Below are 14,197 nucleotides of genomic sequence, written 5' to 3'. Positions count from 1 at the left end.
TTCTGTCTCAAAATTTCCCAAAGTAACAGGGCATCCTATACATCTTTAACACAGAAGGATAACCAAGAGTGTCCAAAGAGAGAGCATCTGTGTAACATGCTAAAAGATTAACTGAACCTCCTGCCTTTTACTGTAAATCTCATACATTGAAAGACATTAAATTTGGACATATGTAAATTCACATAAGCATGATTACAAAATGGCAATCTGCTAACTTAGAGAGTATCAGCAGTAAAATCTCCAGAGGAACACTCAATTTCATTCACTGTACATATAATTTCTATACAATTTTAATGATTTGATATGAAAATGAGAACTTTTCATGTTACCCACTCCAATAAACAATTCTGGGATATAAAGTAGCATATTAATTTAATTCTTAGTTTATATTCAAATTTGTTTTCGATCTTTTCCCAACCATTCTAGAATACTATTTCTTCATTAATTTTTTAAACATCCTCTTTAATTACAATGTCTCTCTTCTTAAAAAAAAATTCTTAATAATTTTCTTTGTCTTCAGAATAATCTAAATTCTTAGCCTGGCACTCATTATTTAACAAATATTTGAACATTTAGTACAAGCAAGGCATAGTGGACCATACAAAGACAAGCAACATAAACCCTGCCCTTGAGGAGCTTACAGTCTAAAAGGGGAGATAAAGATGTACAAAACCAAATACAAAGATAAAGCCAAGGGCTGGCAGGCTTGGAAATGGGACAGAGGGTGTATAATATGGGTAATATGGGAACCCTTATGCATTGCTAGTGGGAGTGTAAACTGCTGTAGCCATTCTAGAGAGCAATTTGTGGCACTGGTCAGATAAACATTATGGAGTCCTATGACAGGTAATTCTTTTTTTTTTAATTTTTTTATTTTAAAGATTTTATTTATTTATTTGCCAGAGAGACAGAGAGACAGAGAGAGAGGGAACACAAGCAGAGGGAGTGTGAGAGGGAGAAGCAGGCTTCCCGCTGAGCAGGGAGCCTGATGTGGGGCTCGATCCCAGGACCCTAGGATCATGACCTGAGCCGAAGGCAGCTGCTTAACCAACTGAGCCACCCAGGCACCCTTTTTTTTTTTTTTAAGAGGTATTTTTTATTTGAGAGAGAGCGAGCACATACATGGTGGGGGGAGGGGCAGAGGAAGAGGTAGAGAGAAAATCTCAGACTCCCCACTAAGCTCGGAGCCCCAGGCCACAGTGCTCGATCTCACCACCCGAGATCATGACCTGGGCCAAAATCAAGAGGCAGATGCTTAACTGACTGAGTCACCCAGGCACCTCCTATGACAGTAATTCTGTTCCTGATTTTATCCCCAAGAGATTCTCAAACAGATCCTTAAGAGGACTGTAGCAGGATTCTCATCACAGCATTGTCTGTGGTGGTGGGGGATGAGAGGCAATTTGGATACCCATCACTGGAAAAAGACAAGTGAAAAATGGAAGATGTAAAGGATGAAGCACTATGCTGCCAGCAGAAACAGTATAGAGGTAGACACATGGATAGATCTGTAAAACAGTGTTGAGTGAAAAAAGTAAAAAACAAAACATGATCTAGAGCATAATACCATTCATGTAAATTAAAAATACACACAAAGTAGTAAACATTTTATAAGAACTTATAAAAACAAAAGAATTCGCATCAAACACAACAGAAAGATTGTCTATAGGGGAAGTATGATTAACTCAACCCTCTACACTTGAAGTCCAAGGGGAAGGGAAGGGGCAGGTGTGACCAGAGTCAGAAGGAAGATCCAAAAAAGAGCTGTAGTACTCTAGAAGAAAGAAATTACTTCTTAAGAGGGCTTGAGGTGCACACAAAAGATGTGTTTTGTTTATCCTGACATCATTTTAATGTTTTGTGGTAGATTAGTTCTAAGTTGTACAACCTGCAGAGGATAATCACGAGTCCTATCTTTTAGAATCTCTGTAGAACCAGTTACAACAAATAAGTTAGATGTAACAGTAGCTTTAATCAACAAATTTATTTATAAAACTGATTTGGAAAGGCATAAGGTTGATATTACTTATGCATCCTTTCCCAATTGAACATTCAAAACTATAGTTAATAAAGCTAAATAATACTAGAAAACTGAGCATATCACTATCACTTGGTTTCACATTTTGTTTATAGAGGTGATCTTGAGGTCTTTGTCAGACGCCACCTAGAATGTCAAATCCTTTGAAAACCAACAAAGGGTAAGTGAGATTAGCTGCCTAAATCAGGAGAATATGGGTCAATATGGATGGAACAAATGGTACAAATATCATGAAAGAAAAGAATATCTGGGTAGTATATATATATAATACCTAGGTAAGTTTTAAGGGCATGAAAATATTTTAGGAGGATGCAGATACAAATAATAAAAAGACTTCAGGCAGAAGTAAAATGTTCTAAGAACTTAAAAGATGATTGCTACGAAAGGAAGAAAGTCCTAGAGAAGAACTCTCCCTTCATCCCTAATCACATTTGCAATACAGATATAATCTATGGACTTAAAAGAAACAAAAACAACAGGGTCAAAGAGAGATTTCATCACTCAAAGGAACTTCTTTAGAGACATAAATGAGAAGTTTTAAGGAGAAAAAGCCACTTTAAGGAGGAAAAAGTAATAATATATCTTTTATGATTTAAGATACGTTTTCCTATCTACCTGGGTAATTCAGTGTGTACATTTACATCATCAACTAATTTTTCCTGAGTCATAGTGATACAATATTCTATGATGCACATGATTTATACTAAAATAACATCTGAATACGGTGCATCACCGCAGTTTGATCCTACATAAAGAAATATTAGGTTGGCGATGCCACATGGCATCTGGCAACAGCAAGTACCCCAGTGTCTAAATACAACTGCTAATTTTTTCCTTCTCTTATAATTTAGTAAAATGAAAGATTACTCAAAAGGTTAGTTCATTTTTATGCTATTTGGTAAGTAATAAAACATCAAAGTGAAGAAAATTAAGTAGATACCCAGTATCAGATGGTATTTCAGTAACTAAAAAATATGATTATTCACTTGACCATCAACTTGAAGAAACCCTACCCAAACATTTCTGTTGACTTACATATTAAACCTAAATTTAAAATGTTTTACTTCTTCTCTGCACACACTCTATGTCCTTCCCAGATTATTTGATTATTTTGTGGCTCTGTTATTAATATATTTTTTGAATCATTTCTTATTTAGTATTGAATTTCCCCAGCCAAAGTTACTAGAGTCCTCTACAATGTATAGCCAAACAAAAAACAAAAACAGGGACATTTATGTTTAAATATTTTACTAACAGTAAAGTCAATTAGGATGCTTAGATTCCTTAACAAGTACATGCTTAATTTGCTTTTTATTTGTTAAAATTAAAAACAGCAGTCCTCATTTTCTGAAGAATCTGAATAGCTAGGTGTCTAATGGAAAACTCCATTATTAGCTTAAGTCAGAGAGATTACAGATATTTTATCTCTGAAATTAATAGTTTAGAAATGAAGTAACCCTTGGTCAAGGCCCTCAATACTCTAAATTACTCAAATTGACGTAATTTAAAAGAAGCTTCTGCTTGGTGCTGTAACAGTCAACTCTAACCAACTTTTCTTAAATCAAAGAGAAACTAACATATACTTATACACCTCAATGTGATTTCAAAAATCTAGAGCTTGGTTATCATATACTGAATGAAATATGCTCATAAATTTGTTTTTATGTAATTTTTAATACCTTACACATTACCTATTTTATTTCAGGGAACTCATATAAGACAACTATACATGAGTATCAAGGGAAGGTACTTTATATCTACAAGTGAAAAAGCAGGAAAAAGAGTTCATAAACTTGAGTCCTTTAAATAGTATATGCTTCTTAATATTTACTTGGATATTATTTATATACTTCCCCCCCCCCCCAATGTTTATAGCAGCAATGTCCACAATAGCCAAACTATGGAAAAAGCCAAGATGTCTATATACTTTCTGATAGTTACTTGTCTAGGTTCACATAATGACAGATGTTAGCCCACCATATTCAGCATTACATGAAAGAAACTAAATGTAATTCTTAAAATTCTAACTCCTTCAGTTGCATCAATGCTACAAAGACTTAACTAGACAGCAAACACACATTTCCATTCCTCATATTGTACTATTTAACAAAAGAACTGTCAAATGGAAAATGAATGTCTGATAAATTTTTATTACTGTAATATAATCAACAACCTGATATGCTTTTTAAGTATTTTTATCTGTGCCAGAAAACTAACCTAGCAGTATGTTAACAAGATAATTAGAAGTCATTTTTCCTAGTATTTATCTTCTTTCTTTTATAAACAGTCTGTGAGACTTAGCATTTGTCAGAATTACCTACCTCAATTAATCCTGGGTACACATTAACCGTATACCATTAAAGTACTTTTATGAATTCATTAATTAGGTGATAAAATACCCATTTTAAGGAAAATAATTCAATAACTAACCTTTTTGTACTCCTAAAAGGGCAGGAGAGTTCTCCTGTGATGTTCTGTCAGGTTCTTGGGGAGGTACAACCATGGCGAGTGTATGCATTGGTACACGTGGAACCTAAAAAGTTAACTCAGAAAAAATATCATCTCAGACCAAAGAATAAAACAAGGGCCCATAAATCAAATGGTAATTTAGATGTTCTTCATATACTACCAAATTCATTGTTTTATTTCTAAAAAAAAAAAAAAAACCAACCAAACAAAAAAAGCCTTCACTAAGGAATAATTTCTGAGAATATTGAATTGGACAAACTCAGGCTATCTATAGGCAGTGAATGATTTAAGCTAAACAGAATTAGGAATACTCTCTTATTAGAGAGAAAGCCTTGTTGGGCCTTGGTTGTTCTGATTATAGCCAGGAGTACACGTCACATACTGACTGGCCAATTTACCCTTGTTCAAATTCTGTATGGGTCAAAAAAAGAAAATCCAACATAGTCCCTAACTGGGGTATTTTAGCAGTTCTCAGGATAACTTTGTAGAAAAGAACTTAAGATTTCACTGAACTTTGTATACTTAGTATACTCTCTATATTCTCTCCATATTTTTAGGTAGGTTTAAAAATTTATCAATTTTTGGTGCATATTTCCTGGTTAATTACACTTTCCTGGTTAACAAAAGTAACTATCTCTAGAATAACTAATACTGTCTTGGGAGGTACTAAGGAAGAAGATGTCCCTTGGTTTAAGGTTATGCTTAACGTATTCATTAAAAACAAATAACCCTAAAGACCTAGCTATAGTAGGTTGGCAACTTGGAAAATTTATATTTATATTTGGTATTAAGTGTTTTTAAAAAAGAAAATTTTTTTCAGTAAATAAGGCAATAGGTAATTTTCATGGACTTTTGAAGGAAATAAATCTTAAAGAATTTAGGATCATGTTTATCTCATTATGTAATAGAAAAGAGAAACAAATCCATTTTCCTTAAAACTAATTTTAAACAAAAACTCCCAATTTGGAGGCTTTATATTTATAAATCAGCTGTTTTATTTTACCTGAGATTGATCTTGAGAAGGTGAGGTGAGCTGAGACACATCTGTAGTAGGAACTGACAGAACATTGTTTGGATAATCCAACAGATAAGAAACAACATTAGTATGGCCACCTTTTGCAGCTTCGATGAGCATCGTCGAGCCATCCTAAGATGGACAAAACCATTAATCAATTATTTGTAAATTTCTTCTTACAATTGCTATAAACATTTAGTTTCTTAGCAGCCTGTCTAGAATCAAAACTCATTTATAAACAGTAATGAATATGAAGCACTGAGACCAGGCAAACACATCTTCAGTATCTTTTTTTTTTTTTTTTTTTTTTTTTTTTAGAGAGAGAGTGAGAGAGAGAGAGAGCACAAGAGGGGGGAGCGGGAGAGGGAGAAGCAGACTCCCTGCCGAGCAGGGAGCCTGATGCGGGACTCGATCCAGGGACTCCAGGATCATGACCTGAGCCGAAGGCAGTCGCTTAACCAACTGAGCCACCCAGGCGCCCTTCAGTATCTTTTAATAACAATGTATATATTATTCATTTACTTATTTTTAGGTAGAATACCTTGAGTCGATGAGTAGGGTCAGCTCCATGAGCCAAGAGTAGCTCAACAACTGCCAGGTGACCTCCTGCACATGCCAGTGACACTACTGTATGATCATTATTGGCTGTAGCCCTATTCACATTGGCACCTTCAAAGAAATATAAACAGCAATCTTAGAAAAAGGTGCAATCAAGCAAGTTCACAAATAATAGCACTTTAGAGATTTTTTTTTGAAGTATAATGTAGATACAAAAAAGTGCACAAATCATAAGTATATCGTTGAAAACTTTTCACAAAGTGAACACACCTGTGTAACCAGCACCCAGGTCAAGAAACAGAACATTATCCACATACCACAAGTCCCACACCTTGTGCCGTCTTTCAGTCACTACCCACCCTTCCAATAGTACTACTATTCTGACTTCCAAACTGGTTTTAGTTTTTGAACTTTATATGAATGAAATCATACAGTGTACTCTTGTGTCTGGCTTCCTTCGCTCAATATAATATTTGTGAGATTCATCCACAATGTTGCGCGTAGCTGTAGTTCGTTCATTCAATATCACTTTTAAAATGGAAAATCTAGAAGACTAAGATTAATAAATATATACAGGTTAATGTAAGCATCAAATAGTATCATTGTATCTAACTCTCAAAATGTTGTAAAGACATTTTTTATCTACTTCTAGAATGTGGCAATATAGCCAGGTTGCAAAGTAGAGAAAACAGATTTTTTAAACAATATTTAAGAGATGTTTAATTCTTCATATTGTATATTTTAAGTGTCAGAGGGACCTGGATATGGAGAGAATACAAGAATATCCAAAAATGTTATCTGAAAGGCTATTTAGTAAGTTGTTCAATAGCTTTGTTCATGTGACCTGAAGAAAGTCTAAATGCAAAACCCCTTCTTGGCCTCCTTTTTGATAAATTGTTTTTGACCCCTAAAAAAAATTACAACGTGCCAAAGTCTCAACTAGATAGTTATTCCTTCTTCCTTAATTCCAGACTTAGTTTCTGAAGAGAAAAATAAACCCATGGGCAAAACCAATATAATTAATTTAATTTGCAGAAATATCCAGCTGAACCTAATCCTAATTCACATAAAAGCACCTTTTGGGAAGGGCAAGCAAGACACACCAATAAACATTCTTACAGTACCAACATGAGATTATCTTTAAAGTTGTTAATAATAAATTTAGATGGGAGGATTGTTTAGCAGTTACTACAGTCTAGAAAGGCTATATAATCAATGTGTTCCTCCTCCTGACAAGTCTGATTACATGCTTAGCAGGGTTGGTGTTGGCTATGATTAGATAACCCCCTTAGTCAAGGAGCCTGAGAGAATTCCAAAGGTTACCCATCTGTTTATTATTACTTCAGTATGCTTGAGGTGAATAGCTTTTACAGACTACAACACTATGAAAAGATATGCCTTATTTGGTAGCACAAATGTGCTATTAAGAAAATCAACCTAGTTTGAATCCAATTAAAGAAGAAAAGAAGCATTTTTTTTTTAATTTTATTTATTTATTCGACAGAGAGAAACACAGCAAGAGAGGGGAAAGCAGTGGCAGAGGGAGAGGGAGAACCGGACTCCCCGCTGAGCAAGGAGCCCGATGTGGGACTCGATCCCAGGACCCTGGGATCATGACCTGAGCCGAAGGCAGACACTTAATGACTAAGCCACCCAAGTGCCCAAGAAAAAAAGTATATTTAAAAGGATAAAATTTTATACTGCTTTCGTAGTGGCACAAAATATCTGAGTTCTGTTGGAATGTAGGTATAAAATTTTATTTATTTATTTATTTTAGTAAAATTCTTTTTTTTAGGGGCTCAGTTGGTTAAGTGCCTGCTTTCAGCTCAGGTCATGATCCCAGCATCCTGGGATTGAGCCCTGCACTGGGCTCCCTGCTCAGCAGGGAGCCTGCTTCTCCCTCTCTTCCCTTGCTCGTGCCCTCTCTTGCTATCTCTGTCACTGTCTCTGTCTCTCTCTCAAATAAATAAATAAATAGAATCTTAAAAAAATACATTTTAAAATTCTTATTTTAACAACATGACATCACCCGAGCAGACTTCCCTTGCATTTTACCATCCTACCCCAGGATCTTTCATCAAATGCTAGAGTACCTCTAACACTAAACACAGAGTTAGGCTGAACCAAATGAAATCGCTGATATTACCATTTTTGATGTATAAAATGACAGTTTTGTGGTTTAACCTAACATGGGTTTAGCAGTATTTCTCTCTTCGTTAGTGAACAGTCTTGAACTATCTCTTCACCCATCATGCGAACTTCTTTGCCCAAATATATATATATATTTTTTTTAAAGATTTTATTTATTTGACAGAGAGAGACACAGCGAGAGAGGGAACACAAGCAGGGGGAGTGGGAGAGGGAGAAGCAGGCTTCCCACAGTGCAGAGTGCCCGATATGGGGCTCGATCCCAGGACCCTGGGGCCATGACCTGAGCCGAAGGCAGATGCTTAACGACTGAGCCACCCAGGCGCCCCTGCCTAAATATATTCTAATAATAGAACCTCTGGAGGAATATAAAAATTATACATAACACCTTGTATATGTGGTTAATTCAACTGTACAATAAACAGTAGTGCCTCCCCACCCCACCTCCCAGCAGAACTGCCTTATCATTAAGTGCTGAACAATAATCTATCTACTAAATATAGCTGGATGTTTTACATTTGGCTTTTCCAACTTTGGGTAGCAATAATATGCTGCTTAGTTGCCAAAATTCAAATTCAAAACTAATATAGAAAAATCCCAATAAGTACCTCATGAACTCTACACTTACTAAATAAAGTATAGCAACAAAAGACTAGGATACAATACTTGTACTGTAGGAAAAATAGCTCTAACATAAATTGCGCCAGTTTAGGATTTTCTTTTTTCAGATATGATAGCCTCTTACTTGTGCTTCCCTTACCTTTGCTAATAAGAAACTGCACGGTGCACAAATGACCAGCTCTTGCAGCTTTCATCAAAGGTGTTCTTCCACCCTCAGATTCGTGTTCCTATTAAAGAAACAAAAAAATAATCCATCAGTGCCAATTCATTAACCATCTATTTTAAACACAGTACAAATGACATGAGAAATAAGATTTAATACTTACTGTAGCCACTTATAATACCTATCTCAATTCCTTCAAAATGTAGGATTAATTTCAGTCCAGAGTAGATGGTATAACTTTTTAAGGGCAAGTTCACTTTTGCATACCAAACAACAGCATTTAAAGATATTATATATGTTTAGGTTGAGCCTCAAAGAGAAATAGCTGCATTTTTCTAATCCTAAAGTAAAAAAGATGTTTTCCTAACTATTCACATCAATTGTGAAAAAAGAACCTTAGTCTTACACGTGATTAAGAAGAACCTGATCTTACCATATTAGAAACCAATAAGAACACTATCATAGGACAGAAACCAGTTCTCTCTTTTTTAAAATTTTATTTATCCAGAAACCAGTCTCTAAAGAAGAACATTAAACACTATGGTATTTCAAGAGTAAGGAGAAAAGAAAAAAGGAGAAAACATACCAACAAGCAGACATTTTTTTAGACTAGAAATTAAATATGTGAATAGTGAAAGGCAAAAGCAGTTTTATAATAGCAGAAAGATTGTTATTCCTTCTAGGAAGTTTGCCAGCAAGAGAAGTGAATGATAAAACAGCTTGCTACCATCCTAATATCAAATGCCCCTAAAATGAGCTTGCTAATATGCTAAGTAGTACTGCTGGGAGAACTGTGAACTCTTATTACATTCATCTAAGTATTAAAATGTAGCTGACTGATGAGCACTGGGCGTTGTATATAAGTGATGAACCACTGAATTCTACCCCAGAAACCAATATTGCACTGTATGTTAAGTATAAACAAATAGGGAGCCTGGGTGGCTCAGTCGGTTGGGCATCTGCCTTCAGCTCAGGTCATGATCCCAGGGTCCTGGGATCAAGTCCCTCATCAGGCTCCCTACTCAGCTGGGAGTCTGTTTCTCCCTCTGCCTCTTCCCTCTGCTTGTGCTCTCTCGCTCTCAAATAAATAATAAATAAAAATAAATAAATAAATAAAATGTAGCTGATATACTGCTTCTATGAAAAGTTCGCTCACTTATCCCGTTTCATTATGTATGTAAACATTAATTTCTGTTGTTCTGGTCCTCTTTTGTTACTAAGAAAAACTTGATAAAGGGGAGCCTGGGTGGTTCAGTCTCTGCCTTTGGCTCAGATCATGATCCCAGACTCCTGGGACTGAGCCCCACGCAGGGCTCCCTGCTCAGCGGGGAGTCTGCTTCTCCCTCTCCCTCTGCCCCTCCACCCCACTAGTGTGTATGCTCTCTCTCTCTCAAATAAATAAATAAAATCTTAAAAAAAAACTTGATAAAGAACAGTGCTTAAGTCAAGCTTTACTTCAGCTCTATTCTAATTAACTCTGAGAATCCTTTAGCTACCATAGACAACTTAAAAATAGTGTGCTCAGGGCACCTGGCTGGCTCAGCCAGTGGACTATGCAACTCTTGATCTCTGGGGTTGAGTTCGAGTCCCACATTGGGTGTGGAAATTACTTAAAAAATAAAAATTTTGGGGGCGCCTGGGTGGCTCAGTCGTTAAGCGTCTACCTTTGGCTCAGGTCATGATCCCAGGGTCCTGAGATCGAGCCCCGCATCGGGCTCCCTGCTCCGCGGGAAGCCTGCTTCTCCCTCTCCCACTCCCCCTGCTGTGTTCCTGCTCTTGCTATCTCTCTCCCTGTCAAATAAATAAATAAAATCTTTAAAAATAAATAAATAAATAAAAATAAAAAAAATAAAAATTTTAAAAATATTTATTTATTTATTTGAGAGAGAGAATAAGCAGGAGGGGCAAAGAGAGGGAGAGAAAATCTCAAGCAGACTCCAGGCTGAGTGTGGAGCCCAATATGGGGCTTGATCACATGACCCTGGGATCATGAACTGAGATGCAATCAAGAGTCAGAGGCTTAACCAGCTAAGCCAACCAGGTGCCCCTAAAAATTAAAATCTTAAAAAAATATATAGTGTGCTCTGCCAATAGGATACTTTCCAGTCTGTTTATACAACTATACCTAATCTACAACTTAGGCAAACTAACAATGAGAAATAAGTAGATTGTCAACCCAGTGGAAACTTTAAACTGGCCTGCAGTGACAAGAATTACACTCTAAAAGAGATTTAAAAATTTTTATCTTGATAGTACAGAATCTCTCAACCTCTTATAAAAATTAATTTATGTTTTGACTTCTTGTTATATATATTGATGAGATGACAATCTTTACTAACTTTAAAATATAGAAGATGGTTAATACAGGTGATGCCAAAATCATTTGGCTTTAGAATGGATTTTGAATTTACATTTAAATGTAGGCAAATCTAACATTCTGGCAATTTACTTAAAACAAAATGGAATATACATATGAAGATCTTATTCAGAAAGACCTTGAAAGTTGTTCAGTTTTTCCATTTCACTTTTTTTCTGAATTATCAATGCAATCAATTACATACTGGAAATAAATTGCTCCTTCGGCAATTTGTTATTTCCACTCCTAACTCAAGGCCTTTCTGCTCAAGCTGTTCTTTCTTCCCTGTAACACTTCTCTTTTAGCTCCTTTTCATCCTTCACATCTCAAGCCAAGTGTTATTTCCTCAAGGTAGACCTCCCTGAACTTCCTGACCCAATTATTCTTTCTATTACAAATTTTCCTTGACTTATGATGGGGTTATGCACAAATAAACCCATTTTAAGTTGAAAATATCTTAAGTTGGAAGTGCATTTTATACACCTAACCTACTGAATATCATAGCTTAGCTAAACCTACCTTAAACATGCTCAGAGCATTTGCCCACAGCTGGGACAAAATCACCAAGCACAAAGTCTACTTCATAATAAAGTACTTAAAATCTCATATTATGAATGAATTCTGTACTGAAAGTGAAAAACAGAATGGTTCTATGAGTTCATAATGGTTGCGAGTGCATTGGTTGTTATCCTTGGCTCACCGTAGCTGCTGCTCACTGCTGTTGCCCAGCATCCTGAGAGTATCTTACCATATATCGCCAGCCCAGGAAAATTTCAAAATTCAAAATTCGAAGTATGGTTTCTACTGAATGCGTATCACTTTTGCACCATCATAAAGTCGAAAAATCGTAAGTGAACCATCGTAAGTCCGGGACCATCTGTATGGACATAGCTATATGAACCACTCCTTCATAAGTTTCAATCATATATTAGTTTGTATAACTATTTGGCTAACATGTCTCTGCCACTGAACTGTAAGCTCCATGAGAACACCAATCGTGTCCATTTTTGCTTACCATTACATACCTAATGTCTAAAACAATAAAGTGAGTGAATACGGTTTACCAAGAAGGAACCTACATGTAACTGACCTCTCAAATCTTCCCTCTTAGTACTGAGGTTTGAAGTTTTAATTTTCTACTAGGTAAATAAGAGAAAGAAAAGTTAATTTAACAAGAAATTAAGGGTAGTAGCTAAACTCAGAGTTAGACATTCATTATCTGCATTTGATAATACACTGTTACTAGAACATGGGTGGGCAATATTAACGTCACTTTTTTTTTCCTTTTTCTTTCTTTCTTATCTCTTAGGCCTAGCAGTGGCACCCGGCAGCATATCTAGGTCCTGTGAGTAATGACAAAGACAAAAGACTGTGAAAGCCCTCCTTTAGAATAAACTTTTAAAATAACTGTTAGTTCTGCATATATAAAATATTACTATAGCTCTTATAAGAAAAAACATCATAAAGTATAGTCCCAAGATCCTCACCCCAAGTTAAATTTCAAAATTCAATATACTAATAAAATTTCTGAAATAAAAGGTGTGAAAAGCTGTCTATTTTCCTTGCATTCTTTGGTTTTGAAAAACATAATTATATTTGAGAAAATGGTAGGTAAAATAATGCCCCAACTTTATAATGTATTTATATTTCATGTCCTAAAATCAATAATGTAAATCCTACAACATATGTAATTTGCCCCAAAATATCTGACCACTAAATCCTTCTCTTAAAATAGGAAATCAGGGGCACCTGGGTGGCTGAGTCGGTTGAGTGGCCAACTCCTGATTCTGGCGTGGGTCATGATCTTGGGGTCTGGGAATAGAGCCCTGCATTCGGCTCTGCGCTCAGTGGTGAGTCTGCTTGAGCCTCTCTCTCTCTCTGCCCCCCCACCCCCGCTCTTTTGTACGCACACGCATGCGCTCTCAGTGTAAATAAATAAATCTCTAAAATAGGAATCAAATTTGTATATACTACTTACTTATGAATGTTGGGTTTGTTAGCAAAGCCAATATTTGTTCAGATCAATCAAATTTTAGGATATAATTTATGGTATTTTTCCTTCATAAACACAGAAAGTTATTTTTCAAAGTTATGAACTTAAATATTGCACATTGTAACACTCTTCTTTCTCTGTTCTTGGAAACAGCTAGAACAATATAGGGTTTATTTATTCCTTGAACATTTGGTAAAACTCACCTATAAATTCATCTGAGGTTCTTCCTTTCAATGGATGGATGACTTTAAACTACAGATTCAATGTGTAATATACTTATTGTTCTATTCATGAGTCAATTTTGATAAATTTATATATTCACAGAAAAAAATCAGCATTTATTTCATATATTGGTTGTTCATATGATTACCTTATAAATTTTAAAGATCTCTACTGTATCATATAGTTATAACTCCCTTTAAATCTCTACCATTTACCTGTGCCTTTCCCACTTTTAAATAAAAGTCTGCCTTATTTTATCTATTTCAGTAGTTGTGTTTTGTTGTTGTTGTTAAACCAGCTTTTAAGTTTGCTTTTCTTCCCTATTTTTTATCCCTATTTTTTGTTGTTTTCTATTCTATTAATTTTGTTTTTATCTTTATTAGTTCCTTACTTCGTGGTGCTATTTGTTGTTCTTTTATTAGCTTCATTTACTTTCATTTTATATATATAAAAAAACCTTTCCTTCTAAGGTCCACTTTAGCTGTATCCTCCCACCTAAGTTTTGATGTGTAGTTTTTGTGATAATTTCTTTGTAATTTTTACTATGATTGCCTCGTTAACCCATGAATTATGTACAAGTGTTTTCTCTTCATTTTCTAGGTGAATGGGATTTT

At 35.4% G+C, this 14,197-nt stretch overlaps 1 protein-coding gene across 3 annotated transcripts in view; it reads right to left on the bottom strand.

The window, feature by feature from the left end:
- ANKHD1 (ankyrin repeat and KH domain containing 1) overlaps positions 1 to 14,197 on the bottom strand; it is a 123,587-nt gene that overhangs the window by 37,614 nt on the left and 71,776 nt on the right. For all 3 annotated transcript variants that reach the window (XM_035014289.1, XM_035014290.1, XM_035014288.1), the window contains 4 exons: positions 8,989 to 9,076; positions 6,064 to 6,191; positions 5,511 to 5,654; positions 4,469 to 4,571 (listed from right to left, as the gene is read on the bottom strand). In XM_035014289.1, coding sequence (XP_034870180.1) covers positions 4,469 to 4,571; positions 5,511 to 5,654; positions 6,064 to 6,191; positions 8,989 to 9,076 — 463 coding nt within the window. The remainder of the gene's footprint in view (positions 1 to 4,468; positions 4,572 to 5,510; positions 5,655 to 6,063; positions 6,192 to 8,988; positions 9,077 to 14,197) is intronic.

The sequence above is a fragment of the Mirounga leonina genome, unplaced genomic scaffold, assembly GCF_011800145.1.
Source record: "Mirounga leonina isolate KUSES-001 unplaced genomic scaffold, KU_Mleo_1.0 Mir_168, whole genome shotgun sequence".
NCBI lineage: Eukaryota > Metazoa > Chordata > Mammalia > Carnivora > Phocidae > Mirounga > Mirounga leonina.
This window is presented reverse-complemented; position numbering and strand designations above follow the sequence as displayed.